General features: G+C 34.6%; 1 protein-coding gene across 1 annotated transcript in view; it reads left to right on the top strand.

The window, feature by feature from the left end:
- Positions 1–1,710: 1,710 nt before the first annotated feature.
- Positions 1,711–21,891, top strand: part of LOC124364368 (transcription factor Sox-1a-like) — a 42,865-nt gene continuing 22,684 nt past the window's right edge. The window contains exons 1-3 of the mRNA XM_046819770.1: positions 1,711–1,867; positions 5,914–6,128; positions 17,435–17,644. Coding sequence (XP_046675726.1) covers positions 1,749–1,867; positions 5,914–6,128; positions 17,435–17,644 — 544 coding nt within the window. The 5' untranslated portion in view covers positions 1,711–1,748. The remainder of the gene's footprint in view (positions 1,868–5,913; positions 6,129–17,434; positions 17,645–21,891) is intronic.

Here is a 21,891-nt window from a genome sequence, read left to right as displayed (position 1 = left end):
CTTAACTAAGCTTGATTATTATATATATATAAAAAAAAACAGGACATAAATGAGTAAACCTGCATTCATTATTGCGTATTATTTCGAAATTATCTGACTGTATACCTTTTTTTTACATTTTGTTGACCCTTTGAAATGAAACCGGCTTCATTACTCCCCGAGCGATGTGAAACTTCATATACTTCTACGTCCTTATTTTTCATTTTAGCGTTTTAAAGATTTAATCGATAAGCACCAAAACGCTTTTTAGTTGTTTTTAGAGTATACTTTTGAATACTATGATAAATATAGTATTAAGTACAAAATTGTTTGGGAATTAATTTCTGATTAACGTTACAAAATATCGAATAAAGCGTTTCGATGCGCATACCTTTGAAGTGAAATATTTACAATAATTAATTATTCTACAACTAACACTGAGCTCGTAAAATTCCACGTGGGTTAACATTGTTCTTTTTAGGGCTACAATCTAGACAGCCTGCCCAAGCTAAATGCAGTCGATTCTTCAAGATTTTTTTGTCGATTTGCCTGAGAACACTTATATCCAGAAATATGTCCCGGAAGCGTTTGATTTTCTTATCATGATTGCCGAATTCCGCTCCCGAGTCCCTACTTCCGGTGCGACAGTACGTTCTTCTACTTTCTCACGGCCTGGTAGGCACAGTGTTGTAGCTTATCAGGAATAGAACTTATTTTGGAATGTTGATTCGATGACGTAGCTCAGAAAACAATGATTGGTTCATGTAATCTGCAATTGATGCTGACTTGATAATGCGACTGCTAAACCATACACAAAGCATTCATTCCTTCATTCATTCATTCAATGCACCATAAAAATACAACTAAAAATAAATTTGGGAAAAGAGCTAGAAAATTCATACGTAAAAATACCCAAACAAATTTTCACGTTTTTTCAAATGACTTTAGTCTCACACTTAAAGAAGTTCTTCTTGTTTTTAGGGCTCCTTCAATTGCCTTTTTGAGTATGACCTACTTAGCATTACTTTTGCATATAAACACCGTTATATGTTTATTATTTTTACATATAATTGTATTCGTTTCATAAAAGCCTCCAAATAGTGTCACAGACTAACGATGTACATGTTTGGTTTGTTATCATGTTAAATAGGCCTATGATTTATGATATTTAAATATTCCTTGGCCTAATTTTCTTCGGCTACTCGTTTGGTTGATTTTAAACTCTAAAATCGCTTTATCAAGGATTGTTTTTAAATACTAACCATTAAAAAGTAATTACATTTGAAAGTTTCGAAAACTTTCTTAAGCATTAGTAATGTGGATTGCGATTTACTTGTTTTTAATTTAATCTTTACAGGTACGGACGAAGTACGCCACACCAAGTGTCACATATCAGATTATATGTGTTGAGTTCAAAATGTCGTCTAAACTACATATGTCACATGTTAAAATGATTTACGATTGTACTCAGTAAAAAAAATTTATTGGGGTATTTTCTCGTGGTTATCGTGGTTACCCATAAGACCGATTTTAAAGACGTGTTCGCTAACGCTCAGCCAATTGAAGCTACGCAAAATGTTGTAAAGATCCTTTACCTCACACACAACTCCAAACTAACAATAATTTTTAATATGAACGTCCTGTTCTAAAGACTGTAGAAGCAGTTGAGAATGAGGGAACATGTCTTACTGAACAAAGTCCACCAGATAAGATAAGGATCGCTCAGCTATGAACAAGCCAGTATTGTCCTGGATCTCGTCTCGCACGCTATGTCCTTAGTGCAAGTCAAGGAGGAGATCCTGTCCCGGGTCCAAGTTCAGGATGCTTTCAAGGAGATCCATCAGATCCTTCTCTACCGCAAGACTGGCAGGATGAGTTTAGACTCTATGTAGGTATTCCAAGTCGATACGCTCAACGACACTGTATTTTTCATTCACTAATTTTAAATTATTACGATTCATATAAAATGCAAGATCATGACCTTGCATATTTATTTATTTTTAAACCATATTTAATGATAAATGTAATGCATTATCAGTTTTATCTGCCTCCACAATTAAAAAACTAATTAGGTGAACCTTAAATCGTCTGTATAGTTTATATTATTACTACTACTTTCGATTAATATTTAATTAGCCTAATATTTAATGAAGTGTCATTTGCTACGTGCCATACAGGCCAAAATATACATAGATTAATACTGACAATTTGAAATGTAAACAGACATAGTAGTATGTTACACGTTGAACAATTATTCCGGGAGATTTTTCGTTTTCGCCGATAATGGCCTCCAGAACGCAAAAGAGACGGAATAAAAATATTGTATTGGTCTATGTAGTATTACGTGGGCTTGTGAACACAAATTATTGTTGTAATTTTAAATTTGTTCAAACTAAACGTCGTACAGATATTGTAGTATGTGCACATGATAAGCTCGTTAGCCAGTCTCTAATATATAAATGTTACGAAGTGACAGCTGTTATATAGTTTGTGCAAACTGTTACTCTAATTATTTCATAACACACACTCATAAAAATTAAATTTTATTACGAAACTAAAAAATTAGGGAACTGCGGAGAAAGTAATTTAGAATCCTCAGTAAATTTACAGCGATGTTTGTTCTTACAAGATTTATAACAGCTCGTTTTTAAAAGTACCTTTTACGACAATATCAGGTCTTTACAAGTGAATATGTATGAATGAATATAAACAACATTTATCATTGATTGTTACTAAATAAAGTACGCGTTATCAGAACCCACTTATATGGTATAACGACTTTGTAATGTTTGAAGATGATGCCGTTTTTTAATTTTTTTCAGTGTTTCGACCACTCCAGACTCGACATACTATCAGTGTTGTATAAATTAACCTTCATAACTAATAATTCCTCTTCGGTTCGATAATAGAGATTACAGCCACACATGAAATCTTCCTTTATCCGTTTCCGCCGGAAGGAATCTTAAACTTGCTAAATTAAAAATAACCTGCTCAACAATTAAGAAAAACTGCTAATATCTTTACGATAAGAAAGAAATTTCGTTATCTAATATCGTCGTTATCTAATATAAAGCTACCTACTCTAATAGAACATTTCCTTTTCTACATGTAACAGAAAACGTTGGGATTGTTAGATGTAGTTACATCTAAACTGATTTATTAATTTCTAATTAATATGTTTATTAATCGTACCCATGATAAATTATTGTCTATGATTAATTCGTCTATTTCAGCTGATATGAACTATGCTGATTCATGTAATAATGGCGTTTCAAAATAGTTCACTATATGTCCGTCTGTCTGTTCTTGCGTCCTTCTTTGCGATAACTCCTCGTCTATATAGCTATCCTTCCGTCCTTCCGTCTGTCCGTATTTGTGGTAACTCTCTACAGAAAGGTCCTAGAGACTGGAAACTTGGTACGTAGGTTTCTCTTGGTCCAAGGAAGGCGCTTGTTATTTTGCAATCTTAAGATCAAAGAGCAACACGTCTATATGGCTATCCTTCCGCCTGTCCGTATTTGTGGTAACTCTTTACAGAAAGGTCCTAGAGACTGGAAACTTGGTACGTAGGTTTCTCTTGGTCCAAGGAAGGCGCTTGTAAATTTTGCAATATTAAGATCAAAGAGCAACACGTCTATATGGCTATCCGTCCATCTGTCCGTATTTATGGTAACGCTTTACAGAAAGGTCCTAGAGACTTGAAACTTGGTATATACGGTTCTCTTGAGAAAAGTAAGAACCGTATTGAATTTGAGATTAAAATTAACAAAGTGCAGACATAACTGTTCGATAACTCTTAATAGAAAGTTTTTACAGACTTATTACTTGGTACATAGGTACCTATTTGTATAAAAAGTCGTTTTGAAGCCTACATATCATGGGTTAAAGATATAACGACAAATCGTCCTTCTTAACCTTGCCAGTGTCATAATATATTCTTACGTTCTCTTCTTATCTGAAAATATTCTTTTTCAAAAATTATATTGCATCCCTCAACAATTTAGGCTTCGGAGCCTTGATTTATAATACGCTACTGATATTATCTCATATCAGCAATGTAGATTAATTATCTTTTTTACTCAGATATTCTTATTTTATGTCGGAACCAAATTTTATGGGCTTTTGAAATTAAAAAATAATTTACGTTAGAGATATATAATGAAGTCAACAAGAGTTATTTTACTTATAAGAGAACTAATTAAGCTCTATTCTGCAGATAATATCCGAATTCCAGCAATTTCTGACGCAATATAGTTAAGTTCGGTTCGTAGAAATATTGTATTGTATTCCCAAGTTCGTGAGGTTGTCGAGCGCAGCTCCAGTTGGCTTGCGACGCTGCGCAGCATTATCAGGAGTGTATTTAATCCCTATGATGGCCCCCATTGTGACTGTAATGGCCGGGACAAATGGCAGCAATCCCAAACATGCCTAGGCTGACAATGTGGCATCATTTTGTGCTCAATGCGGCACATTTGTGCTTTGTGCTCCAAATGCGCATTATTTATGCATGTGTTTACAGCGGCCACAATGCCGTCCTGCTGCCGCCCGCCCCGAGCTACGCTCTATGATTCCATTATCGAGCGCTTCTGTCTGTCTGGGGTGGTCACTTTACCGATTGTTTACCTTTGCCTTATTTTTACAGTTTGAAGATAATTTGTGGAAATCGGAAAGGTCCACTTGTTTCAGGAATGTTTTCGAAGTAAAATTTCGAATCCATTTGTTATGAATTCAGACTAAGGAAACTATTGATTATGAGTAAAAACCAAAGTTGAACCCAAGGAACAACCTTTGGATATCGTTGGACCAAATTTTAATGATTTGTTAGTTTAAAGAGCACTGTTGTAAAACAGTGTACAGTAATGATACTATTGTATTTACCATCCTCGAATCAATAGTTCCCATCCCATACATCTATTTTATTCCTTGCTTCAAACTAAAAACTATTTAATAATTTATACAAAATATTGTACTACGTAAACAAATACAAGGGTATTAAAATCTGTATGGTGAGAGTGTATGAAATATTGAATAATTAAGAATAACGTTATAGTGTAATCGTAGAAGAAAAAAAATAAGGAAGTTAAAATATGTTTACAAATAGATTCGCTCGTATGTAACATTTTGTGGCCTTACTTCATAAATTCTTCATTGCTCTTTTACAGTTAATTTGGAAAATCCTCAGGTTGCCTTCATTGTCAGATCTTTAGATGTAATTATATAGTTTTGATTTCGCGTAATTTGTAACTTCCCTCGGGGTTTGTAACTTTCCACGGATTTGTACTGTCGACTTGTTTGAAATTTTCCACGTGATTTGTAAATTTCTATGTGATTCGTAACTTTCCACATGATTTGTAATTGTGCACGTAATTTGTAACTTTCGACGTGTTTGAAATTTTCCACGTGGTTTGTAAATTTCTATGTGATTCGTAAAAACTTTCTACATGATTAGTAACTTTGCACTTGAGTTGTAACTTTCTACGTGATTTATACTTTCAACGCATCAACGCATTTTTACTTCGAATTGTTTAAAATTGTCTTCGTATTTGTAACTTACCACGTAATGTGTAACTTTCCACGGGGTTTGGAACTTTGCATTTAATTTGTAACTTCCCCCGGATTTCTACTTTCGCCGTGTTTATAATTTTCCTCGTATTTGTAACTTTCCACGTAATGTGTAACTTTCTACGGGGTTTGGAACTTAGCATATAATTTGTAACTTCTCACGGATTTGTACTTTCGACGTGTTTGAAATTTTCAACGTGATTTGTAACTTTCCACGTAATGTGTAGCTTTCCACGAGGTTTGTTACTTTGCAAGTAATTTGTAACTTCCACGGATTTGAACTTTCGACGCGTTTGACATTTTTCACGTGATTTGTAACTTTCCACGGATTTGCAACTTTCCACAGGTTTGTAACTTGAGTGTGTGTTGCAGGTCGGCCAACGCGATGTGCGAGAACGGGTTCGGCAGTGTTGGGGTGGGTGTGGGCTCGCTGAGCTCGCTGCAAGGGCTCGGCGGCCCCAAGAAGACCCAGGAGGACCACATCAAGCGTCCCATGAACGCCTTCATGGTCTGGTCCAGGCTCCAGCGGCGCAAGATTGCGCAGGACAACCCTAAGATGCACAACTCTGAGATCTCCAAGAGACTTGGTGAGCAACGTTTCGTTTATAGTTGATAAATTAAAATCAGTCTGGATGTTGTAATTACAAGGTGAAGTTAAAAATAATTTGAAATAACTTGGTCCTGGTTTATAGGTTTGGGCTTATACGGAATCAAAATTATAATATAAACATGTAATAACCCAAGAAATTGTAATTTCTTGCGTAATATTCCTGCGAAACGTAGGTTAACTTCCGTTTTAATTAACATTGAATTCCATAATTTACATTGGTTGTTTCTTACACTTCTCAATAAATGTGTCTGATATTGTACTTAAGAAAAGATTAAATTATATCATTCTCCTGTTACAATGCTGTATTTCTCAGCCTAATATATTTTAATTAAGTTCGAAACCGTGGAGATAACGGCTAAAATATTTATTATACTTAATCCCACTGTTTATGCTTACTGAACACAATACAAAGAAGCTATTTTTTATGATTCAGTCACTATCAATATTTTAAATCGCATGAATAGGTCTAAATCTCAATAGTTTAATGAACTGTAATAATTAAGTCTTGATCAAGATACCAACCTGTCTGTATTGCTACTCCAGAGTAAGACCTAGATTGAGAGTGTTATTGTCCGATTAGTTAGTGCTTCTTGTATTTTATAAAATTAGTAAAGAATCTTGGAGTTTTAATACGATGAGCTATGGTTAAAATAGAAAAACAGCTAATACAATCTCAGGAATAAATATTTATATTTAAAAAATGCTAGTGTTTAAACGAACTTCCAAAGAAGTCGAACGGTGAATTATTTACCCAAAGTTATTTTATTAGTTAAAATGACTCAGTAATTATGTTGGACACCAAATCCATGCCATGAAGGTTAGTTTTAAGACATTTTGTATATTCTGTTGTAATATACACAAAGACCCAGAATACTCCCATAAGATTCTTAAGACCTACCTATCTTCCACAGTTAAATATAGGGTGACATCATAAAAGGAATGGCAAAACATATATGGGACACATTTTTACAAGAGGTCGTTGATAATATTTAACAAGAAACCCCGAATATGAACACTATAACAGCATAATATGAGTATAACACTAATTACCATATTATACATTATATTAACATTATACTATTTATCACCGATAATGTTTGAGAAAATAAATTGTTGTTTAAAACTGTATCAAGGAAATTGATATTATACCGGAAAACTGTTATTATGGTATAAACTCCAGGTGTGTGAAGCTATAAACTCCAATAATTACTTTAATTATGGATTTATGTAATAATAGCGTAATTTTAGTTACCTTGAAAATATGATTCATTGTGGCTTTACTATTGAATTAAACTGCTCCTAAAATAATGGCCTTCAATTCATGTAGTTCATCAGATTATCAGTAGAATTATCAGTTGTGGTGATACCCAATATACAATGCCAGTGCAATAAAAAAGATGCATCATTGATATTTGACTATCCGTCTATTAAAACCCATAATTACACTATATCTTGTTTTGGTTTGGCAAAATTGTTTTCAGACATTTATGTTTTGAGGTCCCTAGCCAAATACTGCCCTAATCAAGTACTGATGACGTATTATGGCCTGATTTATCCACACCTTTCCTACGGATTGGTTTTTTTGGGGAACGTGCGCAAACAATAAGTTTTTAAGAGTATTTAAATTGTAAAAGGAAGCGATTCGAATAATTGTAAAAATGAATTTCAGAGAATCCAGCAAATTCAAACATTTAAACAACTGCAACTATTGACTCTGCCGAGTCTATACATTTTGCAAACAATTATGTTCTGTGAGTCAAGATGTGCTCTTGTAAGGGGCCGAGACATACATGGGTATGAGACAAGAGGCAGAGACAGCTACCGAACTGAAAGACACAGAACGGTTATGAGCACCTGCCTTCATAGGCTGGTGTTCATTTAATCAACAGATTGTCGGATTCCATAAAAATGCCCCAATGCCCAAACCATTCAAAATCAGCCTCAAACGCTTTTTAGCGTCAAAGACATTTTATAATGTCGGCGAATTAATGGCACGCAACTGGGTGACCGATCATTTACAAGACTGACCCCGACGTTGGAATTGGGTAGAATTGGCGTATGAATGAGACTGAAAGAATGCAAAAAACTTTATGTCTGAATGGTTATTGTGGTATAAATAACAAAGATATTTTAATTTAAATCCCTAGACTTTTGTTATACAACATGTTGACATGTTTTCGCAACAAAAGATTTAACTTGACTTGACTTGACCTTCCGTAACAAACAAAAAAATTACTTTTGTCCCGATAAAATTGCCAAATATCCCACTGTGAGTAGTAAGAAAGTAAAAAATTCTTGAAGTTTTATATTGAAACAAATGTTATACTTAAAAAAATTTCAAACCGTGTTTGAAAGTGCCCAAAACTACAAGTTTCACTGTCAAAAAGTCGTGGGAAATTCGTTATTTTAAAATAGTCACTGAAGACTCTCTTGATAAAACTCCTTTATAAGACGTCAGAAAACGGTGTGCAAATGGGGGAATTAATAACGCGAACTAGCGGGCCGGGGGCGGAGTGGAAAACAGGATAAAGTGTATTATATTGCAGGAGAGCCGACGACAATAGCGGGGAAAACAAAGGCTAAAAATAAGTCAAACAGGGACAATCTCGATGACGTGCACTTAGACGGAGACAAAAGAAAATGACGAGTTGCATGAGCCTCCGTTGTACCGGGTCGTTGGGACTCACTGGGGCGGTATAAGTTGGAATTAATTAAGAGACTCGGGTGTCTTGGAGGGTGGAAGGAAGGGGCGGGGGGAGTTAAGAACCCTTTGGCTGCTCTACGCTTGCCCGATCACCCTTTCCGACCGTGAAGGAAAATAAACAGCTGATCGATATCTTGATTAGTCCCTCAAGGGACATTCGCAGTCTAGGAGACAGACGACTCATTTCTGTGATAGGTTTTGTTGATTTTGTAACAACAATGCGTTTTAAATACTCAAAATGGGGAATTGCTATTTTTATTTTTTATGGGTTCGCTCTTTTCTGATCATGATCAGAAACTGTATGGTGGACCGTGAGTCCCTGAAGGATTAAAGAATGTTTAAATATGTTAAAATAACGTTATAAAATACGTTATTCTAATAAAAATGACATGTTTAAAAAATGCAACAATTATTATTTTGTAACCATGTACTTGGCCAAAAACTTAAAAATTTTTGGGTGGTCTAGACAACTGATATTTACCTGTAGTGGACAGAGTAAGGCCCCATTTTGTTGGCCTGTTTCTTTGTTGAGAACGATCTTTCAAATAATAATAATAATAATAGTTTACTTAAAAAGTAATTGAAAATTTTGGGGGGCTCCGTACCCTTTAAACCCCCTCGCTGGATACGTCCTTGTACTTGAGAATGTTACATATTATTTCACAATATATCATATTCAAACAAATGGGTTTCATACTATAGGCAACACATAACTAAAAAGGTATATTGTTTTCTGTATATCATTTTTAAACTAATAGAGATAATTACAATTCGTCTTCACCAAAGTGTTTAGGATATAAAGACCTGTAAAATGGTGTACAGAATGTTAGAATTTGAAAGTTTTGAAACTCAAACATGGGACCCTCTGTTTCTGGGAACATCCTGCATTTTTACATATTACAAATTCTTTGGTGTCGATTTAGTGAAGAATCCGCTTAGAATAAATTTCTGCAGTTAGCCGTTTGACTGCTAGCATATGAGACGGGTGGATACACACCCTGATATATTGATATAAACATTATAGAGGATTATTTTTAAATTAGTACAAAAATAAAGTTAATTTATTTGTAGATGAAGAGTTTCAAATTCGTGCATAAAAATTTAATATATACAGTTTTAGTGTACATTATGAAGCTATTAATATTCACAACAAAAACTCAACATAAGTGTTTTTATAGACCCATCCTGCTTATATTCAGGCGACATTGAATAATGGTGCAATTCCAAATAATTTGTACTTTATTTCATGAATGAATACAATACAGCTGATTGTTAAAAAAATGGAAAGGGCAGTTTTATTTTGTAAGGTTATGTTGTGTTTTGATTGACTACCAAACCATATATGAAATGGTTACCAAAAAAGCAAGAATGGTTTCTTGTTTTGGCGTTATCTTTAACTCATGCTCTTATTAATGTTTATAGTATACAAAAGTATTTGTAGTGCATGTTAAAATTTCTATATTGCGCATAAAACGTGTTAATATAAAGTTGTTTTATGGTTTTCATAATTTTGTAACTGTTTGTTAGCAAATACATTAACCTTTTTTGCACCGTTCTTTTTTAATAAACCAGTATTAATGTTTAATTAAATCAATACATACAAAAAATTAAACAGAAAAAGCAGTATCTGTTTATTAAATGAACATTCTTCATATTTTTTTAAAACTGTATGTTTGTTTATTATTGGCCTATTTTACATATTTGTCTTCAAAATTAAATTCTCCACAAGTTTTAGTTAAAATATCGGCGTGTTTATTACCAATTTAATAAAATAAATGTACTTCAAATCTTAAAAAAAACATGTTTTCCTGTTTCCTGACCGAATCTTGCATATTTTGTCTGATATCTCAAATATGGGACGTCTTAGAGGTCTGGGACGTACTTTATTCATTTTTTCAGTTCATTTTACATTAAATACGATAAATTTTTAACACCTAACTTTACGCCATATAAACATTGTTTCGCTTTATTTTCCTCCTTTCCCAGAACATCGGGCGAAATCTTCCTCTAACTGTAGTTCGCTAACAAAGCATTTATGGACGTATGCTTATATAAACTTTTTTAATTATTTTCATGAGAGGAAACCACCTTAGAAGTTTTTTGGGTTATTACTCGTGGAACAGCCTGCATAATTACATTATATTGAACTGGTAATTGCGTATCGGGAACATATTTAATGGTCCAAAGGGTCGCAGTCATGCCAGTTTAGGTTGTGAGAGAGCGTGTGGCAGAGAGTTTGCGTTGAGCAGGTCAGAAATACAAAGTACTCAAGTGGCCAAGTACCTGTGGACAGAGTTTAGTAATTATTAGTCACTGGCTGAGCGATAGTTACAACTCGAGGGACTGGAAAAATCTTATTTCATTCTTTTTATCCGAAAAGAATAAAAGAATATCCCGGAAAGGAATTGACCTACAGATTTGAAAGTTTGCACGAAGCTTCTTTTCCATTACAGGCAAAACTGGGTTCGATTATGTTTCATGGCACTCCATGGGATTTGACTGAGCGTTAGCGAATATTTTACATTGGCCTTATAGTTAACCATTACGGCAATAAATTTATAAAGCACAATGATATTAGATCCAAACATTTGACATTTTTATTCGTATTACTAAAAGGAAAAATTATAGAGTGAAAAGTCATTGTTGAAAGACGAGATTTGATTTCAACGCACTCTTGCGTTGTAGTATCCTCCTTTACTGGAAATTTTATTTTTTGAACACTGCTATGAAACCTAACTTAATATACAAAAATGTGAATGTATCATGTGGCAAGATATCTTGAGATAGGTTTCAACTGTATGCTTTAAACTTTCTATAACACTTCGAGTCTACATAGACAAGAATGAGTGCTATGGCGGTGTATGTCCAACCACGGAGTTTGGCTGAGCGTCATTGAAGTTTATCACTCAGTAGGTCGATACAATTTCTCTTTCGTCTGTCGGTGGGGGGGGGGGAAGAAGGCTTGATCAAAATATCTTTTTAGTTTAATTATTTGTTTGTCTATCTGTCCACAGAAAATCTCAAAATGAAATTATGTATAGATTTGCAATTTTATAAACAACCTCAGCGACGCCTGCAGTACGACACATGGTATACCTTGTAAATATTGTGATGTGCACTTAACTGTTGAACTAAATTTATGTGACCAAATTAAGAATTATCACGCTTGTTTTAGATTTTTTTTAAGTAGACAATAATTGTAAACATTAGAATCAACTCTTCAACCAAGAGACGTACAGTTTGTAATAGATCAAAGTAACTTTATACCTCGCTGAAGGCGGTGGGTAAAATATTGTCCGTACTAATTTAATTTCCGATAAAGACAATACCGATACATTATTGATGCAATTCTGATAAAGGTGAGTTGTGCGCTTTTGTTACATTGTACAGTACAGACATAGTTTTGAATTTAAAGTTTGAAACTATTTGGAATCCTTGATAGCCAGATGTTGTTAAGAAGATTTTGTTAATTTCAGCACTATATATATCGATAGCAGCCACTATCTATATGCTCTATTTACGTGTATGATACACATAGTTACAAAAGTGGTAAACAGCTATAAAGGTCAAGTCAGTAGCTGCCTAGAGAGTGAGAGAGAGAGAATGAGTCTGTGACGAGGATTCAAGGTGATCAAGTCCATACAAGGTCCTATTCACGTATAAAAGCTGCCAATCCGCCAAACACGTCCATAACAATATTTTATGTGCTGCTTGGGGGAGACGACATATTTTGTGCGGCCACCGTCCTAAAAACGAGGGCCCCTTTCTCGGAATTAGTCATATGTGCGGTCTTCGTAGTAGAGCAGCTCCAAGTGGAAGTGTTCGATATTATCGACAGTATTTTAAATTGTAGTAGTGGATTTGCTTGGGATTGATTGAGAATATTGATATAGATCGGTTAGCAGTGGTTTAGAGCTAAAATTAAGGATGGTTCTAGAGGCACCATTTATAAATGTTTATACTCGGATGATATCAAAAGCACAGGAGTGAATCAGCATTGAATCATGAAATTATCTATGAACCAAAATAAAGCATTATCCGTTGCAAAATTCATTAGTTTTGTGTTTACACGATTATTACATTTGTTTATTGAGGGCACTCTAAATGTTTCTTATAATAGATTTTTTTTCTAGAATAAATAATTATAGATTGTTCATGTTATATTCGAATGGTTATAAATTCACTTTTAAAATTTGTACTAATTGTCAGTTCTGTAGACATGTCATTAGGCCCCATCCTGTTTACCCTTCCCCCCAAAAGTCCACTGTAGTAGACCCTTCTTTTCCTAAAGCAAGGCACACCACTGTTTGCAACATAAAAATTCCGTATGAGTCATCAGGGTACACGCCGACTCATTGACTCACACTGTGTTATTGGATATGACAGCTTCTATAGGGTTTTAGATTTATTTCTAATAATTACCGTAACAATTTTATTATATTTGATGCTTTTGAGTATGGTAATTATTTTCTATTGTATCATTTTGAGTAAGGACTTGAGCGATGTATACAATCTGTGTTATAACATCTATACTAGTATTTTGGTTGAAATTAAAGGTCTTTATTTAGTTAGAACCCTCCATGTAGGAGGAATGGAAAAACTGTATTTTACTACAAACTAGACGCGTATTGTGTTCTTTTAAATAATGCAATAATTTTGGTCATCTTTAATGAGGCGTTACTATTTTTGTACGTTTCATAGATTTACCATTTTTACACCCTTGTATTTTTTCCCAAATATATAGTATTGGTATACCCCCTTCTAAACTGTCAGAATGATCCCCTTTATCAATAATTCTCTGATAAGTGCGTAATTGACATAACATTATTGCTTTCGTCCAGATATTATTTTTTCTAAGAATATTCTTAATGGCCACACAGTTGGGTTAGTATTTTAAGGACATGAAAACAAAATGTAAGTATGATCACGTCCCTCTGTTTTGTAGCCAATATACCACCCTGCGATCAGTAATCTGCATGATCCGCACCCACCCCATACAGTCCATGCTCGCACCACCTTGCACCCCTAATGAGGTCATTAGTGACTTCACGTGTTATCAGCACTTATCACGGGCCACCGACTCCCCTCCCCTCCCCTTGCATACCCCCTCTCACCCCACAGTTACACGAATCACTGCTACCCACTGTCCTCCGGTCTCGAGTGTCTCTGGTTAATAATTAACACCGTGTTAGCGGTCTGTCTGGTTTAGGGTTACGTCATCCCTCCCTCCCTCCCTCCCCCTCCAACCGAGTGTTTCTGATGTATTTGGAGTAGACACTGTTGCTGTCGAGCTCATTGGAATTCGATTTACAGGAGATAATTAATTCATTTTATTCACATACGCACTGTGATGCAGTCCAGTGATAAATATGTGACATTAATATTTGAACCGTACCGGCTAAATCACGAAATCTTGTTAGCTGAGCGTTAGCGAAGCCTATCGCTCGAGAGGCTGGAAAAAGTCATTTCTGTCCGGTTATCTGTCCGTACGATATCATGAAAACGAACTGATTTACAGACTTGATATTTGGAATCTTCATTTCTACATGTGCAACATTGGCTGAGGGTTACTGAAAATTTTTACAATGGTCTTATAGATGAACTATGAGCTATAGATGACTCATCAGACAAGGGGAAATAGAAATAAATAAATATATGAACAAACTAAGCACAATCATTTGAGATTTTAGTATGCGATATATTAACACAATGTAGTCCAAATGCCCCAAAACATCCTCTCTCAATAATATTTTAAATGTGAAAGTGACTGACTGTTTGTTTTGTATCACCCGTAAATTTTACATTCACATTCTTCCGGTTCCTGGGATGAACATAGGCCTATTATTATTTCGAAAAACCCTCCGGACTACGCCCCACTGGTCTTTAAAGTAACGAACAATCCCATCTTGGTCTCTAAAGTTGTGTAATATGAATTGAATGCACTGTGTAAAAATTGGTTATTATTTTAATTTGTTTACATTTATAATGAGTAAACCTTCTAATACCCTAAGTAATCATAATTACTACTCCGATTTATATTTCAGCGTGTAGATAAGTACTAATCTACCTTAAAATGTCCCTAAAACATAAGAAGGTCAGAATTTTAACTCCGAAGGCTCCCGTTGAAGCACTCGAAAAGAACTATGTTAGATGAAATTTCACTGGACTGTTTGTTGTATTGAACTAATGTACCGATTCCAGCTCTAAATGTTCCAAGATATTTAAAAACTTTTACTATAAATTTAAAGACTGATCAAAACCCTTCTTAGTTATCTTTTTACTGAAGTAGGCTTTTCTGATGGGTGTCGGGATGTGTGTTTCCTTGATCAGGAAACAAAATAAACTCAACTGTGGAGCTAAACATGATAAGAACTATGTAAATTACAATGTCCATAATTATAAACTTATTTCATTGATTGTGGCAACAAGGCAAACTCAAAATTAGCGTCGGGAATATAATTCATTGGAACGTGCAACGCTTATTAAATTTCGTGCAAAACAACGGGTAACTGCTAGCATTGCAGAAATAATAGAGAATGTAATCTAACTTTTAATATACATTCAAAGAGTGTTATGAAACCTATCTAAGTTGTGTTTTGACAAAACTAGGCTTTACAGAGCCGTGTGTACGTATTTTCTTGATCGGAGATAAGCAAAATCAGCTTTGGAACAAAAAATACCAAGACCGGAGTAAATTAAAATGACCATAAATATACACTTTAACATATCGACGCTCAACATTGGTGTCGGAAATATAATTCACTCGAACCTGAAGTGCTCATTCAAGTGCAGAAATCTACGAAATTGCGTGCGAAGTCGCGGGTAATTGCTATTAAAATATAATTTATTAGTGACTTTGTTGAGCAGACGCTTATTCACAGAGTACAGAAACTGAATATTTGAAAGTCGATGTTATAATTTGGTGACAAGATATGATTTCAGCGTACTATTGCATTATAGTAGAGCCTACTATATTTAGCTCAACTGAACTGACTTTTATTTTATATATACCCAGAATCTGGAAAAAAGAAGATGACATCTAAAGCAGTTAGTTAACATACTATTATACTAGTAGAGGTTGACACTAACCGTAAGGACTTCCAACAGGTTAAACTCACAGATGTTGTGGCGTATTTATTACCTTATAACTGTTACTTCAGAACTATAAAAAACATGATTACTCTTCAATAATATGTTATATTCTGTTATACTTATTTGTGCATTTAATTTCACATCCTAAAAATCTGTTGTGCGCATTGAGATTAACCTGGTATGGGGGCGATCCCTTGATAAGATTGTAGGATATCAAAACAATTTAAATGGCCACAGGTCTGAATAAACTATGATAACTGCTTCATACAGAGGTACTTTGTTGGTAGTGGCAAGTCCTTGAAATTTATACGATTTTAAATGTCTGTTTCAAAAAAAAAATTAGGCCTTAATTTGAACTATGTGTAGAGTGCTTAGTTACCTTTATAGGAAAAATTATTAACCAATTATAATTCTTGCACCCTGTTCAAAACTGTTAAGTCGTATAAATTTAACTATTGTTAAACTCTAATGTACTATGCTTTGGTGACGTATATTCTGGATTTTTGTGTCACTTAAAACTTTGATTCTGTATTTCAAGAATGTCAGTAAAACACATTACGTGAATTTTCTCCTTTGTATTCTTAATTAATGAAAAATGTCTTTTGTAGTAAAACATTACGTCAAAGGCAGTAAGTAACCTTTTATTTTCCGGTCAACAACCGGTAACGGTTTCTGCGCAACTTCATTATAATTGTTTCCGTTTTGTTTTAAGTTATTTTCTATTCGTCGCTCTGAATCCTGAAGCTAAGATGAAGAAGACTTACCGATTTTGTTCTGTATCGTTACAGTAAATTAAAATAGGTTTCTGATCTTCCGAAATTGTCATTTACCACTTGTATCACTGTGATAGGGACAATAATTTGTGTTCGTGCTTAGGTTTATGTGGCCTACAATATAATAAACGCCTATGAGATAATTTGGTGTTGCTGTGGAAAGCCAATGAAGATCTGTCTCCAAAGCAAGACCAAAGTTTCTCGAGACGACAATTTGTTGTGTTAGCGGTGTTGTAATCGGATGTGAATCTGATAACTTAGAGAGCATAAAATAATTAATTCAATTTTTAAATAATAATAGGTGTTATTTTCTATTTGAACATTGCACACTTGGGGATCCTGGAGGGTCTGAAACACCTTGTTCTTTTGATTGTCCATGATAAATTTATATCTTTGTGGGTATGATTTTCCTGTTGAACGTAATGCTAATTTTGTTTAAAAAAAGACAATATTTTATCCTTACCGATGGTTTAGATGGATGTATTCGGGATTAAATGGATATTCACTACGTTGGCTTATACATCTTTTGTACTTCCCGCCTTGCTAGCTGGGACAAGTATTTTGCAAAATAACTGCCTGTTTACTGATTCCCTTTTTTTTTAGTTCCACATTAGCGTTTCCTAAAAATTGGCACAAATACAAGTGAGAAATCCAAGTATTCTGCAACGAAACACGACCTTTTATCCTTTATGTAAGATTTGTCTGTGTTTGCAGGAGCTGAATGGAAACTGCTGACGGAGAACGAAAAGCGACCGTTTATCGACGAGGCCAAGAGGCTGAGGGCCATGCACATGAAGGAACATCCTGACTACAAGTACAGGCCCCGGAGGAAGCCCAAGACTTTGCGCAAGGAAGGATATCCCTACACCATGCCGTACCAGTCAGTCCCCATCGATGCTCTAAGAGCAGGTCAGTTCACAAGATGTACTTTTTGAACCTTAGTTGTAGTCACTGACTAATGTAAGCTTCACTTATATCTGACATGTTATTAAAGGAGATGATAAATTATAAGCGCCTAATGTTCATAGGAGCCTTTCTTCTGTTTGTTAGTAATATAGATATCCTGGAGTATATATTAGATATCTGAAATTAATTTGAAAAATTTTCTCTAGAATGAATGACATATTTTTACCGCTTTTGTAACAATTATTGTAGAGATTATTTTGATATAGATTATGTTAAATATAACACAATTTAAAGACAGAAAATTGTGCAGAAGTTGCTATACATATGGTGTTCCGTCTCAAAGTTATGTCTGAAGGTTAAAAAAAATGTAACATTTATTAAAATACTTAAATTAAATTATTGTTAGCCTATTTACAAAATTTCTAACACTGCTGAAGAAATTTTTGGCCTAAAAACCATGAGCACATTTTAAAGCCAAGTACTACATATTTTGGGAGAAAGGATTACTCTGCAATATAAAAATACTTTCTGTATATCTTCAAATTAAATTAAACTAAAAATGTTTATATTCTCAATATTATATTACACATTATAGTATTTTATTTATTATTCGCTTTGAACAAAGTGTTAAAAATTAACACAATTACCGATTGCCTTTAACATAGGCTAATAATACATGTAATATAATGTTAGTGAAGTACCTACTTCTGTGATAAAAAATCGCTTTTGCAATAAACATTGCAAATATTTTACAAATTTTATTGTTATCATATCATTAATTGTTGTGTTTATAAAAACACTTTAACATTGAAAATAAGAATTCAACGTTAAAAAAATGTTACAAAATAAAGTATTAATAATTTTTATGAAGCATGAAACTATGAAAAGGAATCACAAAATTTACAAACCACAGGAAAAATATATCATCAGACTTATTAAAAGCGTAGCACATAAAATCTGTGTTTTCTTTAAAAAAAAAAATGAAGTTAAGACGACTGCACTCTTCAAATTAATAAATATGTTTGTTTTACTAAATTGGATCTGTCCGACAAAGGAATTCGTGTTATCTCATTATTTGAACAACACGACCCTATTCTCAGAGGGACCCCACCAATTAACCCCAATGAGACCAGTAATAATATTTATTGCCCTCCATTTATATGAGCTTGTCGAAACGGCATTTTCGGTTTAAACTAACTACCTATGCTCACTTTTTGTTTCATGTTTTTACCGCTCACCTCGGTTCGTTTTTGTCCCAGGTTTATAACTAGCCACCGCACTTGTGGGGCCTCTGAGACCTCTGAGAAGACAAAAGGTAACAACCAAGGTAGGCGAGTCGGACAGGCGTTAATTGTGATAAGAACACCCCCCCCCGCCCCTCCCACCACCCGCTATTCCAGTATGAACAAAAAGGGTCCGTCAAGACAATTAGTGAGTATCTGGAGATTCGAGCGGCGTTTACACCACTTCCCATAATTTGACATTCATATTTCGAGTGTCAGGTTCACACCTGCGAGCACATTCCTGCTCCCCCCCCCCCCCACCAAATTTGGACACCTGGACCCGGTGTGTGGCCCCACCCCCTGGACCGTATTACCATAAGTAACGAGACCGAGGCAGGCCATGCCAGCCGCGACATGATTCTCAGGGGCGTAACTATCGTATCGTCCCCCCCGGTCAAGTAAATCAATAATCCCCCCCCACTGAAATTTTTATTTGAATGCATACTAATCAATGCTTTTTGTCCCACTTGTTTCTTACATTGGCCCCCTCCACCCCCTTATTACCTTATAGGTAGTTACGGCTCTGATATCGCCTGGTCCTTCCCGGACCGGATCTCTACCTCCGAGAATGTGTTAATTCCACACCTTATTTATGGGCTATTGATTTATTCCGTGTGATTCTCTTCTGGCGTTGTGGCCCAACTGACCTCGAACCTCTGTGTGTCCGAACTCCTGGATTGTGCACTTAAATATCAAATCAACTTTGTTTTTTTTTTATTATATGGAGTCCTTACCTGCATATAAGTATTACAAATGTGTGATCTCTATGGATTTCAATTAACTATTTACTTTCTTTTACAAATGCGTATGTTTAATATTCCAAATATTGAATAATTAGACATTGTTATTTAAACTGAATTTCGAACTCGCACCAGACACTTTATAAGATACCCATTTTAGGTATATTCTTTATAATTTATTACTAGTATGATAATGTTCCATGAAATTTATACAATATTGAGTGATAGGCCTAAATCCATCTTTAAAATAACTTACTTCTAATCTACGTACTTACTTCTTATACAAAATAAGACGTTGGTTCTTGCTTAAATCATATTTTCCCTGTACTCAGCAACCGGATTAAGTTACGGTGACTTTTACCGTAAATATATCAGACAATTCTTTAAACTTCTTTACGCCATTTACTAAACAGTCGACCATTTCAGCTAGTTTTCGTTCCTGAATGTACAATTGTATGCAAACCATATCTATTAAAAACATCTTAGAGTAATGTTACGAGAGTATTGTGAAATGTGTTGTCAGAAACAAAAACACTTAGTTTGTGTATTATTTATATTTATAACAACAATCCGCAATTTTATTATTAATGGTTAGACCTACATTTTCAACAAATTAATAAACAAATCTTTCCACTATGCGATGTAAAAAATTTAGTTAGGGACGAAAATATTTTTATATACTTCTGTCAAAACAGTATTGAAATAGTTAAATTGCATCCACACGAAGAAGTAATAAGAAAAACTAAATCGGCACGGATGAAGGCTTCACTAACGCAAATTAAATAGTAATTTTTAGTTTCTCCGCAATTGACAACCGAGTACTTAAATACTTTAGAAAACAAAAAAAGTCTCACTGCACTATAATATAGTAGAGTAGTGTATCAAATTGATTGATATATTCTAGTTACTGTAGTATCAGGAAAAGTTAACTTTGAGATAATGATTCTGCATAAGGGTAAATTAATAGTGCAAGGTGAATTAAACTCAATTTAAACATGCCAAAAATAAAAAAATAAATTATATGTACGCGTTTAAGGCAATTTGTAATGAAAGTCGTAAATTGTATTATAGTTGTGTTTTAATAATAAAAAAATAATGTGGTCCTAATTGATCTGAAAATCTATGGCAATAATTTTTTAAATAAATAAAATAAACTCACTGGTTTGGGGTGACTATAATTATTATTGTTATGCATCAAAATATAGCCTAGGATTCTAACGGCCGGCGTACACAAACAACCACATCTCCGGGATTAAAGTAATATTTTTCGATGAAAAGGAACAAGACAGCAGTGCCAGAATTGTGTGTCCCTGGGTCAAAATAAAAATCAAGCAAACAAAACCTTAACGTCTATACCATATCAGGATTAGATCAATAGAGTCAGACAACATCTGTACGGTCGGCCAAGAAGAATACGAAATGGACATAACTTCGGTCACAACAGCGTCTATAAATAAAGCAACACCAAGGCAGTGCAATCGAAGATAAAACAAATCAGGACTTACAATCGGCAGCGGACGGCAGAGAGGCTGCCCACAATAAGGATAATCAAAAGAGACAAGAAGGACCTGACTTCACCGAGCATGACTCAGGATTAGAGAGGCTACTGGGCGCGAATCGGGCCCGGTCTGAGCGGCCGTGGCCCGTGACATACTGTTATAGCGACTCCCGCGGTTAGAGGCTAGTTTACACGCCCCGGGGGAGGCTTTGTCTCCGTCAACTGATGCCGCCCGGCGCAACCAGCCGAAACGTCGGCATTACAAGCAATCTGACCAGATAACATCATTGAATCCTTCTTCAGAATTGGAAGGATATGTGAGTGCAACCCGGTGTGCTCCTGGAAAACGTGTTCTTCATACTAAAGCTTTAAACAATATAATAGAGAAGAATACGTCTTGTAAACGTATTAAAGAGCATCCCTGTTATGTACCGTTAAATTGATATATGAAATAGAAAGTGGTATATATATTATTTTTGATAAATCTCAAATCTACAATTTGAAATCTCTTGTTTTTAATTGTGACCCAACGTTATAATTTCGATAAAATTTTAACACAGTTGGAATTTTTAGTGGGTACGCCTTTGGTCCTATTTTTAGCTCTCACCAAACCTCTCAAACGTTTCTATAGGTTCGTACCCATTCGAATATTTGATTGCTATCTTAGGAATTTGAGGTTAAACCTTTAGAATTTTATTCCCGTTACGAGACATTATCATATGAATATTTTTCTTACATCTTTAT

Source organism: Homalodisca vitripennis, chromosome 6 (assembly GCF_021130785.1).
Source record: "Homalodisca vitripennis isolate AUS2020 chromosome 6, UT_GWSS_2.1, whole genome shotgun sequence".
Classification (NCBI taxonomy): Eukaryota; Metazoa; Arthropoda; class Insecta; order Hemiptera; family Cicadellidae; genus Homalodisca; species Homalodisca vitripennis.
The sequence above is the reverse complement of the archived record's forward strand: the minus strand, read 5'-3'. Positions and strand labels throughout refer to the sequence as shown.